The following is a 20,243-nucleotide window of genomic DNA, read 5'->3' as shown; positions in this document are numbered from 1 at the left end:
GGGATCCCAGGTTTCTGGGTATTCAACAGATATTGCTTGTTCAGCATTTCATTTCTCTACCTAATGGGGAGTACTCTCGTCTCACTGTGTAGGTGGTGTTGTGGGGACATAAGAAGATAGCGATGCTGACAGCAGTGTTTTGGCAACCCTGTATTTTCTTCCAGTGAGTAGCCTTTAGGCTGTGACAACAAACTCAAAATACTTACATAAAAACCAGTGATATGAAAACGGGTAACAAGTTAGTCGTAGTGAACATCTTCATCATATTCATCATCATGAACATATTCTGGTTCGGACAATAAGCCAAAACTTCACTTGTTATACATATATTGGTCTGACGATATGGGCAACCTAGTGTTTTTGTCCACCAAACAAGAACCCCAAAGTATAGTATAGGTTGGATAATTGCCGTAAATACCCAATGAGAGGGTTTGGGTGATAGACCCCATCCTAGCATCGTCTTGCATGTATACAGTGCCGCGAAGGCTTTCTTCGCTCTCTCTTCCACATGGAGCTTCCACAACTTTCTATCTAGGATGACTCCTAGATATTTTGAGCTACATTTTTCTTGTAGGGTTAACCCCTAATAGAGACATATTTCATAGTAAATAATACTAGATTGATTTTTTTTCGCGCTGGCGGTTAACCTAACTCAGGCATGTGCATTACGAAGTGTGTGATCCATCAGAGGGCTGATTGTTTTTAGGCATCTGCCGCTGACTGAAACGTCATCTGCATATGCCGTGAGTTTGAATGGTCCTCCGCCGAACCGCCTAATCAATTTGTTGATAATCAGCGTCCACAGAATTGGTGATAAAATCCCACCCTGCGGCGTTTCTCTGTTAACAGATTTTGTTGCCTCGTATATTCTCCATTGCGGCGTGGCCAATCTGCAGCTTAACATGGAGCCGACCCAATTTGTTAAGGCCAGATGAACTTCAATCGAGTTGAGACTGTCCATGATTGCTCGTTTCGAGATATTGTTGAATACTCCGGCAAGGTCCAGAAAACACCTGGGTCATGTTCCTGGTGTTCCAGGGCCTGCAAGGCAATATCAACTGACCTGCGGTTGGGATAAGGATGTTGTGCTGAAGAGAATAATTCCTCATACATTTTTGATTTTATATATACATCTATTAATCTCTACAGGGTTTTTAGTAGAAAAGATATCAAACTAATAGGCTTGAGGTCGCTTTCGGTATGAAGATTACTAGAGTCGTTCTCCAAGATTGCGGGACGTGGTTCAGCTTTATACAACCCACATAGGTTATACTTAGCCTTTCTATAATCGTTCCACCGGCCATCTGCAGCATGGCAAGTAATATCCCATCTGGGCCCGGCGATTTGAACATACCAAAATTTTTTATTTCCCATTCAATTTTTGCCTTTGTAACCAATCCTGGTACCTCTCGCCCCGTATTAGGACTGTAGACGTGGCTACATAACTCTTCCGCATCGTCTCCTGATGGGAAGTGTGTGATAAGTCGTTTTCTATTCATGTATGTAATATTTGTTTCAAATATGAGCGAAATCGGACCACAAATACGATTTTTTTGAACATCTCGATCCTTGCGGCACCTAGCAGGGATTTTTTTTTTTTTCATAAGGCGATTTCTATTTCTGTGTGTAATATGTGTTCCAAATATGAGTCAAACCGGACCACAAATACGATTTTTTTGAATATCTCGATTCTTGCGGCACCTAGCGGCATTTTTTTCATATGGGAATTTCTATTTCTGTATGTAATATGTGTTCCAAATATGAGCCAAACCGGACCACAAATTCGAATTTTTTGAATATCTCGATCTTACGGCACCTAGCCGAACTTTTTCATAAGCCGATTTCTATTTCTGTACGTAATATTTGTTCCAAATATGAGCCAAATACGATTTTTTGGATATCTCGAACCTTGCGCCACCTAGCATAGATTTTGTTCCTATTATTGCATTATCATCGGGTTCTGAACTATATTCCAAGTTTCAAGCTTGTAGCATATCGGAAAGTTACTTAAATTTCAATTACAAAATTCTGTTCTCTACACAGAGTCAAGCTAAACAAAACCGTTTAAAAATAAATACTTGGCGCAATTTACCTCCGAGAAGATTAAGGCCAAGCTTCTTTTCCGATTTGCGTCGTTCTCTTTTTAACTTTACTACAAATTGACGGAATGGTACCTACATGTTTTATGCCGACTCCAAACGGCATCTGTAAGGCAAATGAATTTTCGCTGAGAAGCCTTTCATGGCATAAATACACTCGCAGTATTTGCCAAATCACTGCCGAGGGGCGACCGCCATTAGATAAACTTGTTTCTAATTGAAAGAACTTGTTTCTAAATTTTGTATGTTACTTTTTCCAGAAGTTGAACCTGGGACCTTCGGTGTGGTAGGCGGAGAACGCTATCACCACACAACGTCGGCCGCTAGTATCCCAATTTTCTTAATCATTAATGAATGAGGATAAATATTTGAATTGTTCATTAGTTTAATGGGATCGTTTGTTATAACAAAGTCATGACAGCACTTCCTTTCTTATTTAGTCTATAAATATTTAGTTGTGCATACAATATTGAATTTTAAATGAATTGTATTTCGCTGGTTCGTATTCTGATATTCGTAGTACTTAAAACTCGCCCCACTCCTGGCAAAACTAAAAATTCGAAAACAAATGAAAGACTGGCAAATGGATTTTTATCAAATGTGTTTTTATACTCTCGAACCTGTCCCCGAAATTCAATTGTGGAATCTGTAGTTTAATGTTTCTGAAATAAAAAATTCAATTTCGCTCGATCTTAGTTCCGAAACAGATGAAACACCCAATCGAATCGAATGGCAAACACCGGGTACAAAAAGTAAAATATAAAGTTACTACACCTCGATTTCTGCCTATCATAACGCCAGCGTTATCCATTCTTAAGCCAAACAATCGTGTTAGAGCGCAAGCAGTCTGTGGAGAGAATCGGCAGAGGGAGAAGCATACATCTATATTGGGTCCAAGGGCATATGGGAATAGAAGTGAATGAAAAGCAGATGAACTAGCTAAAAAGGGCACAACCCTTGAAGCTTGCTCCGTAGACGTTCAAATTAGACTGGGCGAGATTGAGCGAAGGCGAGAGGTGCACATGATCGCCCAAGCGGGAAAGGCGTGGGTTCAAGCGCGGGGCTGTAAAGTGTCGAAGATTATGTGTAGGCCTACAACCTTAGACTAACAAAGTTGCTTCTATCATTAAAGAGAGAGGACTGTAGACTCAGCACGGATATTTTGACTGGACACTGCCTTCTGGCGTCTCATGCCTTTAAATTAGGCTTGGTCAGTGATAGCAGATGTAGGAAGTGCGGGTTGGAGAAGGAAACGATCGAGCACATTCTGTGCTCGTGCCCTGCGCTTGCCAGGCTAAGACTCCAGCTATTAGGAGTGATACAGCTGTCAGATCTAGAATCAGCAAGTGGCTTAAGTCCTAGAAAGCTTCTAGTATTTGCCAAGAGGACAGAGTTATTTTATAACATAGGTCCTGGTTTTTGATAGGGTTTTTCAGTTTGGTCGTTAAAACAAACTTCTGGTAACACTACGGACTCGTTCAGTCTATGTGAGCTCCTCATGGACCGGCCAGTTCAACCTAACCTAAGATAATCAAATTTTTAACATCCAGCTCAAATGCATTCAATGTTATTAAAATTGATCTACACCAAACTGTTTAACTAGATTTTACAAAAAAACTAAAAAGAGCTAAAAATTTCTGAAAAAAAGCTTAAAGCAAGATTGAAATTTTCCAAGCTAAACGGAGAAAAAAAAACTTTATCTAACTTGAAAACAGCTAAAATGACAACACTGATCAACATATTCCAGCGAATTGAAACGCAACCGCTAGGCTGGCTAGGCCATGTTATGCAAATGAAAGATGATGCTCCGGCTAAGAAAGAATTTTTATATCGGAGCACGCCTATGGAAGCAGAGGAAAAGGGCGGCCCCCACTCCGCTGGAAAATTATTTGAAATAGCTTGGTGTAACCAACTGGTGCCAATGAGCAGAGCGAAAAAGCGACTGGAGCGCCTTGTTGGACGGCCATAACCGTATAAGCGGTTAAAGGGCCAATGAATGGTGACTTATAACCATAAAACCATAACCAGATAAAACAGCTGATCGAGCCTACCTTATGGAAATCAATGTAATCGATTAATCGTGCCATACCATAACGCTAACGCCATAACCATATCATAGCCAACCAATTGGTTTTTGGTTTTTCGCCATATCCATAACCTAAAAATATTTGAGTTGGTGAATTTAATAACTTTTTGTACATTTTATTCATTGTTTTGAATACGTTATGACTAAGAGCCTTATTTTTTGTGGAAAATGTTTTTAATTTTTTGCGTTTTCTTAATTTTTATGAAATTTTAATGATTTTTAGGCTAAGGCACCATTAATCGATCACATAGGAGATGGTTATGGATATGGGTATGGTTACGACTATGGCGTTAGGGTTAAGGAAGTTTAATTGGGCCTTAAACTCCAATTAAGTAAGTAGGTAAGATCTGATTTCTGTATAGATAGGCCAGTGTAAACCATTTGGGAAAGATAATTTTTTCCTCAAGTTATCTTTTAAACGGACACACCGACATCATGAGTTAGAGTTTGCATCTTGGCTTGCAGCTATATAAAATTACTGTTAACTGCATCCTCTTCTTAATTGCCAAATAAGCTTTTTAACATTGCAACATTTTTGGCAACCCAGTTCTCCGATATACTAAGACCGCTATAAACCTATGATTAAAGTTTGATCTCACAACCTAAGGCATTTGCATGCGTCACAGTTGAATTGAATACAACCAAGCATTTTCTTAAAAAGCAATTATAAACATTTATTTGTAGATAACATAAAAAGAAATATCGCCACTTCGACTGCTGATTGAAATATCACCATATCCCGGCTGACGTTTTGAAAACGCTCTGTCTTACCATAAATTTTATATTTTTTGCCGTGAAAAAAGTTCTGAAATGCGGCGTTAAGTCGAGTTAGGGTGATTTTGCACTCATCAGTTGATTTAAACTAACACCCCTGCAATTAATCTTTTGTCATACCTATGAATATAAAGTTTAAAACATCTGGATTATTTATAATTGTAAATATAGTCGGATAATAGGGGTCGTTACATTCCAAACCATGTGATACTACCGCACAAAGTGCTCCATCGACAACTCCCGGTGCTCCAGAATCTCCATAGCATATACTAGTTCCACGACCTGCAGCACAAATCATTCCTTGTGTTAAAATTCTCCCTGCCCAATAATAACGTCTCGCACAATCGTCGTATGATGTTACACTTAAGATAGTACTTTTGAGTGTAGGCGAAGGATTTCCATTTTTTCTTCTCCAACCCCATCCACTAACTCGCAATTCTGTACCCAAGGTTAATGTAGTTCCGCAAAATGGTATTGCTTTTACTGTACGACTCGGGTTGAACATTTGACTCACTTTAATTACAGCAATATCCATAGTTCCTGTTCGGAAATTAAATTCACATGGCAAATATATCCTCTCCACAGCACGACTTTGTCCAGTTACGCGTAAATCACGAATATCGGTGACGCCAGCTATAATAGTGAAGAGGTTCGGATCTCTATCAATCACGCAATGCGCAGCTGTTACCACCCTCTGCATAGTGAGTAATGAACCAACACAAATAGAGACACAGGAATAATTTAATGATACCAAAAATGGGCTCCTCGCTATATCCCAATCAACGCCATTTATAATGCGAGGTTCCGAATTCGTATAAGTCAAGAAAAGGAAGCTAACCACGATAATCAGGAGCGCGATATTATAACGTAAATTCATTTAAGTTTAAGACTATTTCCACCGGTTGTTAAGTATAAAGTGGAACAAGTTCAATTTTGTGGCCGCTATTTATACCTAATTGGGAATTAGACACAATGAAAATACTTCTCAATTCCAGTCGGAGTTAAACAACACTCGGCTCATTTCAGTTTACGTGTGTGTCAAAATTCTAAACACCTAATTAATAAGAACAACAAAATTTCTAAAAGCAACATTTTCTTAGAAACTTCTTATTATAAAAGCTTTATATTTTTATGATGTGTACAAAGCGTACAGTTAATTAGTTTTATTTGTTTCCAAACTGCTCATATGTTCTATCGAACACTGTCACAAGTCCAGAGTTGGGAGCAGTGCAATACATTTTGAGCAACAACACTTCTCGAACTTAAGTAGGCTGAAATAATCATGATCTTGTTCTACGTGTACATAATTCGGTCGTGTGAATAAAAAATAAACAATAACTTGTCCATCTACATTTTAGGAATTGTTTTTCACTCGGCTGAAGTATTTACCAAAATCGTAAACACCTAATTAATAAGAACAAAAGGCTGATCTAATATATAAAATTCTTCTGTCACGGTTTTAGAGGCTGAACTCCTCCGAAACGCCTGAACCGATTCTCATGAAATTTTGTGAGCATATTGGGTAGGTCTGAGAATCGGCCAACGTCTACCTTTTTTTCGCTACGTGTTTAGGGTCTTGAGATCAAAACGTGGACCCGGGTACCCCTAGAATGTGTTTATACAATATGGATATCAAATGAAAGCTGTTGATGAGTGCTATAGTACAAGATAATATTCATAACCCTGGGTGACTAGGGTCTCGAGATATAGGCCAAAACGTGGACCCGGATACCCCTAGAATGTGTTTATACAAAATGGATGTCAAATGAAAGCTGTTGATGAGTGCTATAGTACAGGATAATTTGCATACAACTGGGAGGCTAGGGTCTCGAGATATAGCCCAAAACGTGGACCCGGGTACCCCTAGAATGTGTTTATACAATATGGATATCAAATGAAAGCTGTTGATGAGTGCTATAGTACAGGGTAATTTTCATACAACTGGGAGGCTAGGGTCTCGAGATATAGCCCAAAACGTGGACCCGGGTACCCATAGAAAGTGTTTATACAATATGGATATCAAATGAAAACTGTTGATGAGTGCTATAGTACAGCATAATTTTCGCACAACTGGGAGGCTAGGGTCTCGAGATATAGCCCAAAACGTGGACCCGGGTACCCCTAGAATGTGTTTATACAATATGGATATCAAATGAAAGCTGTTGATGATTGCTATAGTACAGGATGATTTTCATACAACTGGGAGGCTAGGGTCTCGAGATATAGCCCAAAACGTGGAGCCGGGTACCCCTACAATGTGTTTATACAATATGGATATTAAATGAAAGCTGTTGATGAGTGCTATAGTACAGGATAAATTTCATACAACTGGGAGGCTAGGGTCTCGAGATATAGCCCAAAACGTGGACCCGGGTACCCCTAGAATGTGTTTATACAATATGGATATCAAATGAAAGCTGTTGATGAGTGCTATAGTACAGGCTAATTTTCATACAACTGGGAGGCTAGGGTCTCGAGATATGGATTTTTATCAAATACGTTTTTATACTCTCGAACCTGTCTCCGAAATTCAATTGTGGAATCTGTAGTTTAATGTTTCTGAAATCAAAAATTCAATTTCACTCGATCCGAAGCAGATGAAACACCCAATCGAATCGAATGGCAAACACCCGGAACAAAAAGTAAAATATAAAGTTACTACGCCTCGATTTCTGCCTACCACAACGCTATCGTTATCCCTTCTTACGCCAATCAAATTTTGAACATTCAGCTCAAATGCATTCAATATTCTTAAAATTGATCTGCACCAAACTGTTCATCTAGATTTGACAAAAAAACTAAAAGAGCTACAAATTTCTGAAAACAGCTTAAAAAGAAACAAGCTTAAAGCAAGATCGCAATTTTCAAGCTAAACGGAGAAAAAAAACTTAATCTAACTTGAAAACAGCTAAAATGACAACACTGATCAACATATTCCAGCGAATTAAAACGCAGCGGCTACGCTGGCTAGGCCATGTTATGCGAATGAAAGATGATGCTCCGGCTAAGAAAGAATTTTTATATCGGAACTGGCCTATGGAAGCAGAGGAAGAGGGCGGCTCCACTCCGCTGGAAGGACCGGGTGGAAAATTATAGCTTGGTGTGACCAATTGATGCCAGTGAGCAGAGCGAAGAAGCGGTTGGAGCGCCTTGTTGGACGGCCATAACCGTATAAACGGTTAAACTGCAATTAAGTAAGTAAGATCTGATTTCTGTATAGATAGGCCAGTGTAAACCATTTGAGAAAGATATTTTTTTGGTCAAGTTATCTTTTAAACGGACACACCGACATCATCATGGGCTTGCAGCTATATGAAATTACTGTTAACTCCATCGTTTTCTTAATTGTCATATAAGCTTTTTAACATTGCAACATTTTTGGCAACCCAGTTCGCCGATATACTAAGACCGCTATAAACCTATGATTAAAGTTAGATCTCACAACGTAAGGCATTTGCGTGCGTCACAGTTGAATTGAATACAACCAAACATTTTCTTAAAAAGCAATTATAAACATTTATTTGTATATAACATAAAAATAAATATCGCCATTTCGACTGCTGATTGAAATATCACCATATCCCAGCTGCCGTTTCGAAAACGCTCTATCTTACAATACAATTTATATGTTTTGACATGAGCTGGGGCGTTTATGAAAAAAAGTTCTGAAATGCTGCGTTTAGTCGAGTTAGGGTGATTTTCCACTCAGCAGTTGATTTAAAAAACACCCTGCAATTAATCTGTTGTCATCCCTATGAATATAAAGTTTAGAACATCTGAATTATTTATAATTGTAAACATACCCGGATATCGGGGGTTGTTACAACCCACAGCATGATACTACCGCACAAAGTCCTCCATCCACAACGCCCGGTGCCCCAGAATCTCCATTGCATGTATCAGTTCCACGACCTGCAGCACAAATCATCGTTTGTGTTAAAATTCTCCCTGCCCAATAATAACGTCTCGCACAATCGTCGTATGATGTTACACATAAGATAGTACTTTTGAGTGTAGGCGAAGGATTTTCATTGATTGTTGAATAACCCCATCCACTAACTCTCATTTTTGTGCCCTTGGTTAATGTAGTTCCGCAAAATGATATTGTTTTCACTGTATCACTCAGGTTAAAGATTTGACTCACTTTAATTACAGCAATATCCATAGTTCCTGTTCGGAAATTAAATTCACATGGCAAATATATCCTCTCCACAGCATAAAGAAAAGAATACTTAAAAATCATTTTCTTACATTTTTTTGTTATATAAATAAAATTGATAAAAAAAATTTTTTATTTTTGAAAATTTTTTTTTCAATTAAATAAAAAAAAATATTAAAAAAATCGGCCCACTTCGGGATTAGTGGAGATGATTGTAGAATTGATTGAAGTTTTTTATGAGAAAAAAATGGCGAAATTCGAAAAATCTCGAAAAACTGAAAAATTAAAAAAAAAAACTTTAAAATTTTTTTGTATTTTTTCCGAAAAGTACATTTAAAAACAATTTTTTAAAAAAAAAAAAGATCCCAAACGGTCAATTTTTGAAAAAGTTATAGCATTTTGAAAACAAAAGCGGTGTTTTTTTAAAAATTGATAACTTGTTTGAGTTGGATGAAAAAATTTGAAAAACTTCTGAAAAACGTCTTTCGTAAGCTAGAAAAAGAAGAAAAACTTTCAGCCAATTCTAAAGGGGTCGGGTTCAAAATTGGTCGAAATGGGATGGAATACCCCATATATAAAAAGTGGACGTGGTTATCATCCGATTTCTCTCATTTTCAATACCAATCCATTCTGGATCCAGATAAGCTCGTGTACCAAATTTGGCGAAGATATCTCAATATTTACTCAAGTTATCGTGTTAACGGACAGACGGACGGACGGACGGTCATGGCTCAATCAAATTTTTTTTCGATACTGATGATTTTGATATATGCAAGTCTATATCTATCTCGATTCCTTTATACCTGTACAACCAACCGTTATCCAATCAAAGTTATAATACCCTGTGTACAAGTACAGCGGGTATAAAAATATGGCGGTATAGACAAATTATCGTTGCAGATAGCATGCGAATATGCTGTGGTCTGATACATTTTGGGTAAAGAGGAAAGAGTGAAGATTAAACGCCAATTGTAGAATAAATGCGCGCAATCGAAAAATATTTGCCTCAAAATACATATAGTTTCCTGTTTACACAGAGGAATAATAAAAACATAATGAAGTGTACATTCACTTTATTGTTAAGTAGAGAAATAAATAAAACCACAAGAAGGTTGAATGCGTCAGTTCAGACAAATAGAGTTAAATGTGGCTGCAGATGTTTATAATATATTCAATGAAAGAGGGAAGAGGCATTAAGAAGAGATAAGGTAGAAAATTAAGGTAAACAAGTAAGGAAGGTTAAGTTCGGGTGTAGCCGAACATTACATACTCAGTTGAGAGCTATGGTGACAACATAAGGGAAAATAACCATGTAGGAAAATGAACCGAGGGAAACCCTGGAATGTGTTTGTATGACATGTGTATCAAATGAAAGGCATTCAAGAGTATTTTATGAGGGAGTGGGCCATAGTTCTATAGGTGGACCCCATTTAGGGATATAGCCATAAAGGTGGATCAGGGTTGACTCTAGAATTTGTTTGTACAATATGGGCATCAAACGAATGGTGTTAATGAGTATTTTAAAAGGGAGTAATCCTTAGTTCCATAGGTGGACGCCGTTTCGATATATCGCCACAAAGGTGGACCAGGGGTGACCATAGAATTTGTTTGTACAATATGGGCATCAAACGAATGGTGTTAATGAGTATTTTAAAAGGGAGTGGGCCTTAGTTCTATAGGTGGATGCCGTTTCGAAATATCGCCATAAAGGTGGACCAGGGGTGACTCTAGAATGTGTTTGTACGATATGGGTATCAAATTAAAGGTATTAATGAGGGTTTTAAAAGGGACTGGTGGTTGTTGTATAGGTGGTCGCCTTTTCGAGATATCGCCATAAAGGTGGGCCAGGGGTGACTCTAGAATGCGTTTGTACGATATGGGTATCAAATGAAAGGTGTTAATGAGTATTTTAAAAGGGAGTAATCCTTAGTTCCATAGGTAGACGCCGTTTCGAGATATCGCCACAAAGGTGGACCAGGGGTGACCCTAGAATTTGTTTGTACAATATGGGCATCAAACGAATGGTGTTAATGAGTATTTTAAAAGGGAGTAATCCTTAGTTCCATAGGTGGACGCCGTTTCGAGTTATCGCCATAAAGGTGGACCAGGGGTGACCCTAGAATTTGTTTGTACAATATGGGTATCAAAAGAAAGGTGTTAATGAGTATTTTAAAAGGGAGTGAGCCTTAGTTTCATAGGTGGACGCCGTTTCGAGATATCGCCATAAAGGTGGGCCAGAGGTGACCCTAGAATTTGTTTGTACAATATGGGTATCAAAAGAAAGGTGTTAATGAGTATTTTAAAAGGGAGTAATCCTTAGTTCCATAGGTGGAAGCCGTTTCGAGATATCGCCATAAAGGTGGGCCAGGGGTGGCCCTAGAATTTGTTTGTACAATATGGGCATCAAACGAAAGGTGTTAATGAGTATTTTAAAAGGGAGTGGGCCTTCGTTCTATAGGTGTTCGCCTTTTCGAGATATCGCCATAAAGATGGACCAGGGGTGACTCTAGAATTCGTTTGTGCAATATGGGTATCAAATGAAAGGTGTTAATGAGTATTTTAAGAGGGAGTGGGCCTTAGTTCTATAGGTGGACGCATTTTCGAGGTATCGCAATAAAGGTGGACCAGGGGTGACTCTAGACTTTGTTTGTACGATATGGGTATCAAATGAAAGGTGTTAATGAGTATTTTAAAAGGGAGTGGGCCTTAGTTCCATAGGTGGACGCCGTTTCGAGATATCGCCATAAAGGTGGGCCAGGGGTGACCCTAGAATTTGTTTGTACAATATGGGTATCAAACGAAAGGTGTTAATGAGTATTTTAAAAGGGAGTGGGCCTTCGTTCTATAGGTGTTCGCCTTTTCGAGATATCGCCATAAAGGTGGGCCAGGGGTGACCCTAGAATTTGTTTGTACAATATGGATATCAAAAGAAAGGTGTTAATGAGTATTTTAAAAGGGAGTAATCCTTAGTTCCATAGGTGGACGCCGTTTCGAGATATCGCCATAAAGGTGGGCCAGGGGTGACCCTAGAATTTGTTTGTACAATATGGGCATCAAACGAAAGGTGTTAATGAGTATTTTAAAAGGGAGTGGGCCTTCGTTCTATAGGTGTTCGCCTTTTCGATATATCGCCATAAAGGTGGACCAGGGGTGACTCTAGAATTCGTTTGTGCAATATGGGTATCAAATGAAAGGTGTTAATGAGTATTTTAAGAGGGAGTGGGCCTTAGTTCTATAGGTGGACGCATTTTCGAGGTATTGCAATAAAGGTGGACCAGGGGTGACTCTAGACTTTGTTTGTACGATATGGGTATCAAATGAAAGGTGTTAATGAGGGTTTTAAAAGGGAGTGGTGGTTGTTGTATAGGTGGACGCCGTTTCGAGATATCGCCATAAAGGTGGACCAGGGGTGACCCTAGAATTTGTTTGTACAATATGGGTATCAAAAGAAAGGTGTTAATGAGTATTTTAAAAGGGAGTAATCCTTAGTTCCATAGGTGGACGCCGTTTCGAGATATCGCCATAAAGGTGGGCCAGGGGTGACCCTAGAATTTGTTTGTACAATATGGGCATCAAACGAAAGGTGTTAATGAGTATTTTAAAAGGGAGTGGGCCTTAGTTATATAGGTGGAAGCCATTTAGGGATATAGCCATAAAGGTGGATCAGGGTTGACTCTAGAATTTGTTTGTACAATATGGGTATCAAACAAATGGTGTTAATGAGTATTTTAAAAGGGAGTAATCCTTAGTTCCATAGGTGGACCCCGTTTCGAGATATCGCCACAAAGGTGGACCAGGGGTGACCCTAGAATTTGTTTGTACAATATGGGCATCAAACGAAAGGTGTTAATGAGTATCTTAAAAGGGAGTGGGCCTTAGTTCTATAGATGGACGCCGTTTCGAAATATCGCCATAAAGGTGGACCAGGGGTGACTCTAGAATTCGTTTGTGCAATAGGGGTATCAAACGAAAGAAGTTAATGAGTATTTTAAAAGGCAGTGGGCCTTAGTTCTATAGGTGGACGCCTTTTCGAGGTATCGAAATAAAGGTGGACCAGGGGTGACTCTATACTTTGTTTGTACGATATGGGTATCAAAAGAAAGGTGTTAATGAGTATTTTTAAAAGGGAGTGGGCCTTCGTTCTATAGGTATTCGCCTTTTCGAGATATCGCCATAAAGGTGGGCCAGAGGTGACTTTAGAATATGTTTGTACGATATGGGTATCAAATGAAAGGTGTTAATGAGTATTTTAAAAGGGCGTGGGGCTTAGTTCTATAGGTGGAAGCCATTTAGGGATATAGCCATAAAGGTGGATCAGGGTTGACTCTAGAATTTGTTTGTACAATATGGGTATCAAACAAATGGTGTTAATGAGTATTTTAAAAGGGAGTAATCCTTAGTTCCATAGGTGGACCCCGTTTCGAGATATCGCCACAAAGGTGGACCAGGGGTGACCCTAGAATTTGTTTGTACAATATGGGCATCAAACGAAAGGTGTTAATGAGTATCTTAAAAGGGAGTGGGCCTTAGTTCTATAGATGGACGCCGTTTCGAAATATCGCCATAAAGGTGGACCAGGGGTGACTCTAGAATTCGTTTGTGCAATATGGGTATCAAATCTGCTTTAGATATACTTTACCAAAATGTTAGAGGCTTAAACACCAAGTTAACAGAACTGTTTTTAAAATCATTTAACTCAAGCTACGATATAATTGCTTTAACCGAAACCTGGCTGAAACCTCATGTTTTTAACTCAGAGATCCTCTGTAATGACTACCAGATATATCGAAATGACCGCCTGAACAGGGTTGGAGGTGGGGTTCTGCTTGCTGTACACTCTTCAATACCATCTGAAGAGATTTGCGTAACCGCCACCGATACAACTGAGTTCTTGTGCATACGCACACAACTAGCAAATATCCACATTTATTTGGCCATCTGTTATATCCCGCCATCTTCTGAACTGTCCGTTTATATGAATCACATTTCCTTGCTAAGAACTGTTAATTCGATGCTAAAGCCTTCCGATTCCATTATTGTCTTGGGTGACTTCAATATGCCACACATATCATGGTGCATCTCTGACTTTAATATCGTACCAGTTTCGTCAAAGTCTTCCAACAATGAATTTCTAGACGGAATGTCTGAGCTGTGCCTTCAACAAATCAACATCCAATCGAATAAATTCGGAAGAGTGTTGGATTTAGCCTTTGTGGATGATGAATCTAAATATTCCATTAGTCGATGCGAACCCATTATTGAACCTGAAGATGCTTACCACCCTTCCCTCAAAATAGTTTACGAAGTTGTAAATTATGCTTGTAACAGCGGAAATAAACGATACGACTCCAGTTATCGCTTCGACTTTGCGAAGGCCAATTTTAAAAAATTAAATCGTGATCTATCTCGAATAGTGTGGCCAACATTTAATGCTGATGTGGAGCAAAGCGTTTCTCACTTTTACAATACCATTTACTGTCTTTTTGAAAAATACGTACCTAAGCGGATTTGTGTACATTCCGATACAAGCCAAGTATGGTTCACTAAAGAGCTGAAAATTTTAAAGAATAAAAAGTCTCGATCTTTCAAGTTGTTCAAAAAGACGGGTTTACATAACCATTACTTACAGTACTCGATTCTACGCTGCAAGTATTTTCAATTGAACAAAAATTGTTACAAAGCTTATCTTTGTAAAATGAAAAGAAATATAACTTGCAACCCGAAGGCATTTTACGGATTCGTAAACTCTAAACGCAGGGTGAAAGGGTTTCCATCATCCATGAAATTCCAAGATAATATTTCCAGCGATGATCAAGAGATCGCCGACTTCTTTGCGGAATTTTTCAAATCAAATTACTCTATTGAGACCAACGTTTCACCTAATGAATACCCATACCACATACCATATTGATTCATGTTATTCAATCAGAGCTCCATTTATATCTTCAGAAGATGTATTATCTTATTTAAAAACTTTAAAAGTATCATATTCATACGGCCCCGACAGGATCCCGACACACTTTCTTAAAAAATGTGCCGCAAACATCTATCAGCCGCTAACAGATTTATTTAATTTATCTTTAATTTATGGCGTTTTCCCAACAATATGGAAGGAATCTTTTCTTATTCCGCTTCATAAAAATGGAAGCAGGTCTTCAATAGAAAACTACCGGGGCATAGCAAAGTTATCCGCTATCCCAAAGTTATTTGAGGCTATTGTTACCCACCACCTAACATTCCCTATTTCCCCCATAATTGCAAGCTCGCAGCATGGGTTCTGTAAGGGCAAATCACCTATCACCAATTTACTAGAATTTACCACCCACGTTTCTAATGGATTTAGAAAAGGCCTTCACACTGATGTAATTTACACCGATTTCAGTAAAGCTTTCGACAAAGTATCACACCCATTACTTATTCATAAGCTCAGTCAACTCGGTTTTCAACCCCGTCTTATATGTTGGATTTCTTCGTATCTTGGTTATCGTACGCAAAAAGTAATCTTTAAAAATACATTTTCTGGGGTCATCAATGTTTCTTCTGGTGTTCCTCAGGGCAGCCATCTTGGTCCGATTCTGTTCTTGTTGTTCATAAACGATATATCTGGTACAATTAAATACTCAAAAATCTTGATGTACGCAGACGATGTAAAACTTTTCAAATCATGTGCCTCGGTTGAGGAACATTCATTGCTTCAAATGGATTTAAATCACTTGGTTACCTGGTGCAATGTAAATTATATGCCGCTCAATCTCAAAAAATGTAAATTCATGTGTTTTTCTCGGAGAGTTTCGCCACCAGCTTCATATACAATTAACAACTATAGTCTAGAAACTGTAAATAATTTTATTGACTTGGGAGTCATGATGGATTCCAAACTTAGTTTCAATCTTCATATTAATGCTACAGTGAATAAAGACAAAGGTGTTTTGGCATTTGTTAAACGGTGGTCAAAAGAATTTAACGACCCTTACATAGCTAAAGCACTTTTTACAACATTAGTTAGGCCAATATTAGAATACGGCTCAATAATTTGGAATCCGCCTTATCAAGTCCATGCAGACAGTCTGGAATTAATACAAAAACAATTTTTACTATTTGCCTTAAGAAATTTTCAATGGGACTCTTTAACTAATCTTCCACCTTATACTAATCGATTAAAGCTTATCAATCTTCCAACTCTTGCTAGTCGAAGGGAAATGCTTGGTGTGATATTTATGACAAAACTTTTAAATGGATCAATTTCGAGCCCATTCCTTCTGAATGAAGTGAACTTTTGCGTTCCCTCTCGGACATCGAGATACTTCAAACCTCTTCTGCTGAAACAATGTAGAACGAATTTCGAACAAAATGAACCTTTTCGGCGTTTATGCCAAGATTATAACTCTCACTCAAACACATTTGATAGCTCGGACTCCCTTTTTTCTATAAAAAAGATTGTTCTCACCTCTCTAAATTAATGTATAATACGTTTGCTTCTGTTCTCTTTAAGTATTACGCTTGGCTGATGAAATTTCTTCTGTAGCTGAGCAGTCTCAGATCGTGACGCTTGACAAACCGCTGCCCATCAAAGACTCGGCAAAATAAAAAAAAAATAAAAAAAAGTTATTATATATATATATAAATCGATCGCGTGAACAGGATTAGCCTGGTTTCATTGGGCCACTTGAGGGCAGCGCGCTGCCACAACGTCCATTAAAATAAAAAAAATAAAAACAAGTAAGGAAGGTTAAGTTCGGGTGTAACCGAACATTACATACTCAGTTGAGAGCTATAGTGACAACATAAGGGAAAATAACCATGTAGGAAAATGAACCGAGGGAAACCCTGGAATGTGTTTGTATGACATGTGTATCAAATGAAAGGCATTAAAGAGTATTTTATGAGGGAGTGGGCCATAGTTCTATAGGTGGACGCCGTTTAGGGATATAGCCATAAAGGTGGATCAGGGTTGACTCTAGAATGCGTTTGTACGATATGGGTATCAAATGAAAGGTGTTAGTGAGCATTTTAAAAGAGAGTAATCCTTAGTTCCATAGGTGGACGCCGTTTCGAGATATCGCCATAAAGGTGGACCAGGCGTGACCCTAGAATTTGTTTGCACAATATGGGCATAAAACGAAAGGTGTTAATGAGTATTTTAAAAGGGAGTGGGCCTTAGTTCTATAGGTGGACGCCGTTTCGAGATATCGCCATAAAGGTGGGCCAGGGGTGACTCTAGAATTCGTTTTTGCAATATGGGTATCAAACGAAAGGAGTTAATGAGTATTTTAAGAGGGAGTGGGCCTTAGTTCTATAGGTGGACGCATTTTCGAGGAATCGCAATAAAGGTGGACCAGGGGTGACTCTAGACTTTGTTTGTACGATATGGGTATCAAATGAAAGGTGTTAATGAGTATTTTTAAAAGGGAGTGGGCCTTCGTTTTATAGGTGTTCGCCTTTTCGAGATATCGCCATAAAGGTGGACCAGGGGTGACTTTAGAATTTGTTTGTATGATATGGGTATCAAATGAAAGGTGTTAATGATTATTTTAAAAGGGCGTGGGGCTTAGTTCTATAGGTGGACCCCTTTTCGAGATATCGCCATAAAGGTGGACCAGGGGTGACTCTAGAATTCGTTTGTGCAATATGGGTATCAAACGAAAGGAGTTAATGAGTATTTTAAGAGGGAGTGGGCCTTAGTTCTATAGGTGGGCGCCTTTTCGAGATATCGCCATAAAGATGGACCAGGTGTGACTCTAGAATGCGTTTGTACGATATGGGTATCAAATGAAAGGTGTTAATGAGTATTTTAAAAGGGAGTAATCCTTAGTTCCATAGGTGGACGCCATTTCGAGATATCGCCGTAAAGGTGGACCAGGGGTGACCCTAGAATTCGTTTGTGCAATATGGGTATCAAACGAAAGGAGTTAATGAGTATTTTAAGAGGGAGTGGGCCTTTCTGGACCAGGGGTGACTCTAGACTTTGTTTGTACGATATGGGTATCAAATGAAAGGTGTTAATGAGTATTTTTTAAAGGGAGTGGGCCTTCGTTCTATAGGTGTTCGCCTTTTCGAAATATCGCCATAAAGGTGGACCAGGGGTGACTCTATCCCCCAGCGGGTTAGGGGGGGTCAGAATATACCCGCGGTAGGTATGCCTGTCGTAAGAGGCGACTAAAATACCAGATTCAAGGGGCTGTGTAGCGCAACTGTGCAGGTTGGCAGCGCAACATATACCTTCTCCAAACCCAATTGTCAACCTCACCTATCCGCGGCGAATCCTGTTTAACTTACAGACGAGGCTCTGGCGACCCTAAGCTCCTTATGGAACTTGGGGTTGGGGAGGGAGGGGATGGCCTGAAGGTTTAATGTGGCCACATAAATCGTTCCCGAGATGGTCGGCCAGCACCTTAATGGTGCTGTGGTACCGGAGCGTACCGGATCTGTATCCGGCAAAGGACCATCACATCGATAACACTCCCCAAAGCCTTCGGGGAGCAACCTTATCGCTACAACAACAACAACAACAGGGGTGACTCTAGAATGAGTTTGTACGATATGGGTATCAAATTAAAGGTATTAATGAGAGTTTTAAAAGGGAGTGGTGGTAGTTGTATATGTGAAGGCGTTTTCCAGATATCGACCAAAATGTGGACCAGGGTGACCCAGAACATCATCTGTTGGATACCGCTAATTTATTTATATATGTAATACCTGCCAAGATTTTAAGGGTTTTTTATTTCGCCCTGCAGAACTTTTTCATTTTCTTCTACTTAATATGGTAGGTGTCACAATCATTTTATAAAGTTTTTTCTAAAGTTTTTTCTAAAGTTATATTTCGCGTCAATAAAACAATCCAATTACCTTACCATATTTCATCCCTTTTTCGTATTTGGTATAGAATTATGGCATTTTTTTCATTTTTCGTAATTTTCGATATGGAAAAAGTGGGCGTGGTCATAGTCGGATTTCGTTCATTTTTCATACCAAGATAAAGTGAGTTCAGATAAGTACGTGAACTGAGTTTAGTAAAGATATATCGATTTTTGCTCAAGTTATCGTGTTAACGGCCATTCGGAAGGACAGACGGACGACTGTGTATAAAAACTGGGCGTGGCATCAACCGATTTCGCCCATTTTCACAGAAAACAGTTAACGCCATAAAATCTATGCCCCTACCAAATTTCAAAAGGATTGGTTAATTTTTGTTCGACTTATGGCGTTAAAAGTATCCTAGACAAATTAAATGAGAAAGGGCGGAGCCACGCCGATTTTGAAATTTTCTTTTATTTTTGTATTTTGTTGCACCATATCATTACTGGAGTTGAATGTTGACTTAATTTACTTATATTCTGTAAAGATATTAAATTTTTTGTTAAAATTTTACTTTAAAAAAAATTTTTTTATTTTAAGTGGCTTGGTCCTTCTCCGATTTTGCTAATTTTTAATAAGCGTACATATAGTAATAGGAGTAACGTTCCTGCCAAATTTCATCATGATATCTTCAACGACTGCCAAATTACAGCTTGCAAAAGTTTTAAATTACCTTCTTTTAAAAGTGGGCGGCGCCACGCCCATTGTCCAACATTTTACTAGTTTTCTATTCTGCGTCATAGTTCAACTCATCTACCAAGTTTCGTCGCTTTATCTATCTTTTGTAATGAATTATCGCACTTTTTCGGTTTTTCGAAATTTTCGATATCGAAAAAGTGGGCGTGGTTATAGTCCGATATCGTTCATTTTAAATAGCGATCTGAGATGAGCGCTCAGGAACCTACATACCAAATTTCATCAAGATACCTCAAAATTTACTCAAGTTATCGTGTTAACGGACGGACGGACGGACGGACATGGCTCAATCAAATTTTTTTTCGATCCTGATTATTTTGATATATGGAAGTCTATATCTATCTCGATTCCTTTATATATGTACAACCAAACGTTATCCAATCAAACTTAATATACTCTGTGAGCTCTGCTCAACTGAGTATAAAAAAAAGGAATAAGTGATACAGTTAATAAGTAAAAGTTATTGGATAAGAATTAAAAAAAAGAAAACGGCAAAAACGAGGAAAAAAAATAATTAATTCAATATGAATTAGAAAAGGGAAGAAAACGGAGTAGAACATGAATGCGAAAATGA

General features: G+C 38.6%; 2 protein-coding genes across 38 annotated transcripts in view; both read right to left on the bottom strand.

The window, feature by feature from the left end:
* Positions 1 to 20,243, bottom strand: part of Lar (tyrosine-protein phosphatase Lar) — a 1,659,242-nt gene that overhangs the window by 944,727 nt on the left and 694,272 nt on the right. The window lies entirely within an intron of this gene.
* Positions 4,896 to 5,849, bottom strand: LOC137242016 (trypsin eta-like). The gene is made up of 2 exons (XM_067769378.1): positions 5,152 to 5,849; positions 4,896 to 5,079 (listed from the first exon to the last, which is right to left on the bottom strand). Exons 1-2 carry the CDS (start codon positions 5,834 to 5,836, stop codon positions 5,063 to 5,065), a joined length of 702 nt encoding a protein of 233 aa, XP_067625479.1. The 5' UTR covers positions 5,837 to 5,849; the 3' UTR covers positions 4,896 to 5,062.

The sequence above is a fragment of the Eurosta solidaginis genome, chromosome 2, assembly GCF_040869045.1.
Source record: "Eurosta solidaginis isolate ZX-2024a chromosome 2, ASM4086904v1, whole genome shotgun sequence".
Classification (NCBI taxonomy): Eukaryota; Metazoa; Arthropoda; class Insecta; order Diptera; family Tephritidae; genus Eurosta; species Eurosta solidaginis.
This window is presented reverse-complemented; position numbering and strand designations above follow the sequence as displayed.